The sequence below is a fragment of the Brassica oleracea genome, chromosome C3 (genome assembly GCF_000695525.1).
Source record: "Brassica oleracea var. oleracea cultivar TO1000 chromosome C3, BOL, whole genome shotgun sequence".
In the NCBI taxonomy this organism is placed as follows: Eukaryota; Viridiplantae; Streptophyta; class Magnoliopsida; order Brassicales; family Brassicaceae; genus Brassica; species Brassica oleracea.
Window position 1 is genome coordinate 19,799,801 of NC_027750.1, and position 2,021 is coordinate 19,801,821.

At 32.9% G+C, this 2,021-nt stretch overlaps 1 protein-coding gene across 1 annotated transcript; it reads left to right on the forward strand.

Moving 5' to 3' along the window:
* Positions 1–221: 221 nt before the first annotated feature.
* LOC106333842 lies at positions 222–801 on the forward strand. The gene has a single exon (XM_013772236.1). The coding sequence runs from the start codon at positions 313–315 to the stop codon at positions 730–732; it is 420 nt and encodes a 139-aa protein (XP_013627690.1). The 5' UTR covers positions 222–312; the 3' UTR covers positions 733–801.
* The last annotated feature ends 1,220 nt before the right edge of the window (positions 802–2,021 follow it).

Below are 2,021 nucleotides of genomic sequence, written 5' to 3' on the forward strand. Positions count from 1 at the left end.
TGAATCCTCCACTTATAGAAATTTAGATCTGTTTGTTGTAAACATTATAAATCATCGGATATATCTATTTTACCAAAAAAAATCAGATATATCTAAATACTTACATAATTGTAGTTATTGAATGATATAAAGTACGAAAAATATGTGTGAAAGTGAATGGTCCTGGCAGGCAGACAACCTTAGAAAAATAATCCACATGTATATGTACAGTATTACTCATTTAGTCATACACAACACAACAATTAATAACACTCACATGGGTCTCTTTCACGCCCTCGCCCTCCTCCCTCACTATATATTTATGTGTACTTCATGTTATTAGCTTGCACAATCTTTCTAAATACTCCAAAGGACAAAACTCACAAGGATCAATCAACGGCAATAATGGCGAGGAATAATCCATACGTATACACAAAGATGGAGAAAGAAGATCCCCAAGAGCTAATTCACAGAAGAGCTCAATTTCTAATTCAGAAGGTTCTAGAACGGGCAGACAACAGGACAAGACAGCAGCACCAGAGGAAGAGATCATCTGGACCGTTGATTATAATCAGAGTAACTGGAATAAGAATGAGAATCGGTAAGAAGCTAAGGAAGCTGAGGAAGAATAATAGTTGCCTTTGCAAAAATCTTATCTCTCGTTTCATCAAATCGTTTAAACGATTCTTGTCGTCCTCGTCTTCTTCACGAACTATCTCTGATCTTCCTCCTCTATTCTCTCTTCAAGTTTGATGATCTTGAACTGTTTTTTGTTTTAATATATTCCTATATAATATACTTCGATTCCCTTCAACTAATAAATACACGTAAATCATGTTATCTGTCGCATTAATTTTTGATTTGGAGAGAAAGATACATGGTTAAAATATCAGGAAGTGATTTTAAAATTTAATTAGTTTTTTATGTCTTTATTAAATGGTTTTAAATATCTTTTTTAAAAAATAGTTGATTTAGGCTGTGATTAGGTTACAGTTGATGAAATGGTTAGGAAAATCTATTTTGGAGAATAGGTGATGGATGTTGTTCAAAAAAAAAGAGAGAATACGTGATGGTTAATTAATATGAAAATGATGACTTTAAGTGAAATTAGCGTAAGCATATAGATATTATTTTAGTTAGGCCACAGTTGACTATACAATTAAAACTGAGGTAAAGCAATTTATCAAAGCAGAAGAACAAAGACAAAAACTGTTCTACGATATATCGTTTTACTATGGAGTTTAAAAGAAAAATTCAAAAGTAAAGATATACCACTCACTAAGCAAATCTTGTCCAACATATCAGCCCGTACTTTACTTGCAATTATACGACACATGGGTCTTGACTCATGAGTACCAAAATATCATTATTATTCCCTTTTTAATCTACTTGAAGCAAAACGTTTTTTTTTTTTTTTTCCTAAAAATGTTAATATCATATTAACGATGTTCAGATTATACAAAAAGCGTAATCTAAAAACTACTCTACCTTGGCAAAAATAAGGAAAAAACAAGATAGAGCAACGATAGCTAATAAAGCCTACTAGTTAGATAATCCAACTTGACAAGAGATTATGAAATTTCTTCCCATCTTTCATTTGGCATGATTGTGTTCCTCACTTCTCTGTAGATCATTCTCGCAATCACTGCAGGTCCAATGATGATGTTGTTGTGATAAACGTTGTTCCTCTGCTTCCACCAAGTGGTATATCGTTGATTGAACAGCCAACTTACTGGGAAGGATAGAGCTTTGAATAGCAGACGATCTGATCCAAGATAGCAATTCATTCCACTCATGGAAAGCATTTGTAGGTGGGTTAAGACGGATTAAGACAAGCTGCCAAACTTCTCTGCAAAACGTTCTTTCATATTCATTATTTCATATACCAAATTTTATGAATGATAAGTTTGTTTAATCCCGAGTCAAGTAGTCTAGTTCGTCGACCAGAATCATGTGAAGTAAAAAAAAAAAAAAGAAGCAATGCAGTGATGGATGTGTCGAAGTCTGATTGAAAATTATAAAGGTTTTGAGAAATTTTACTT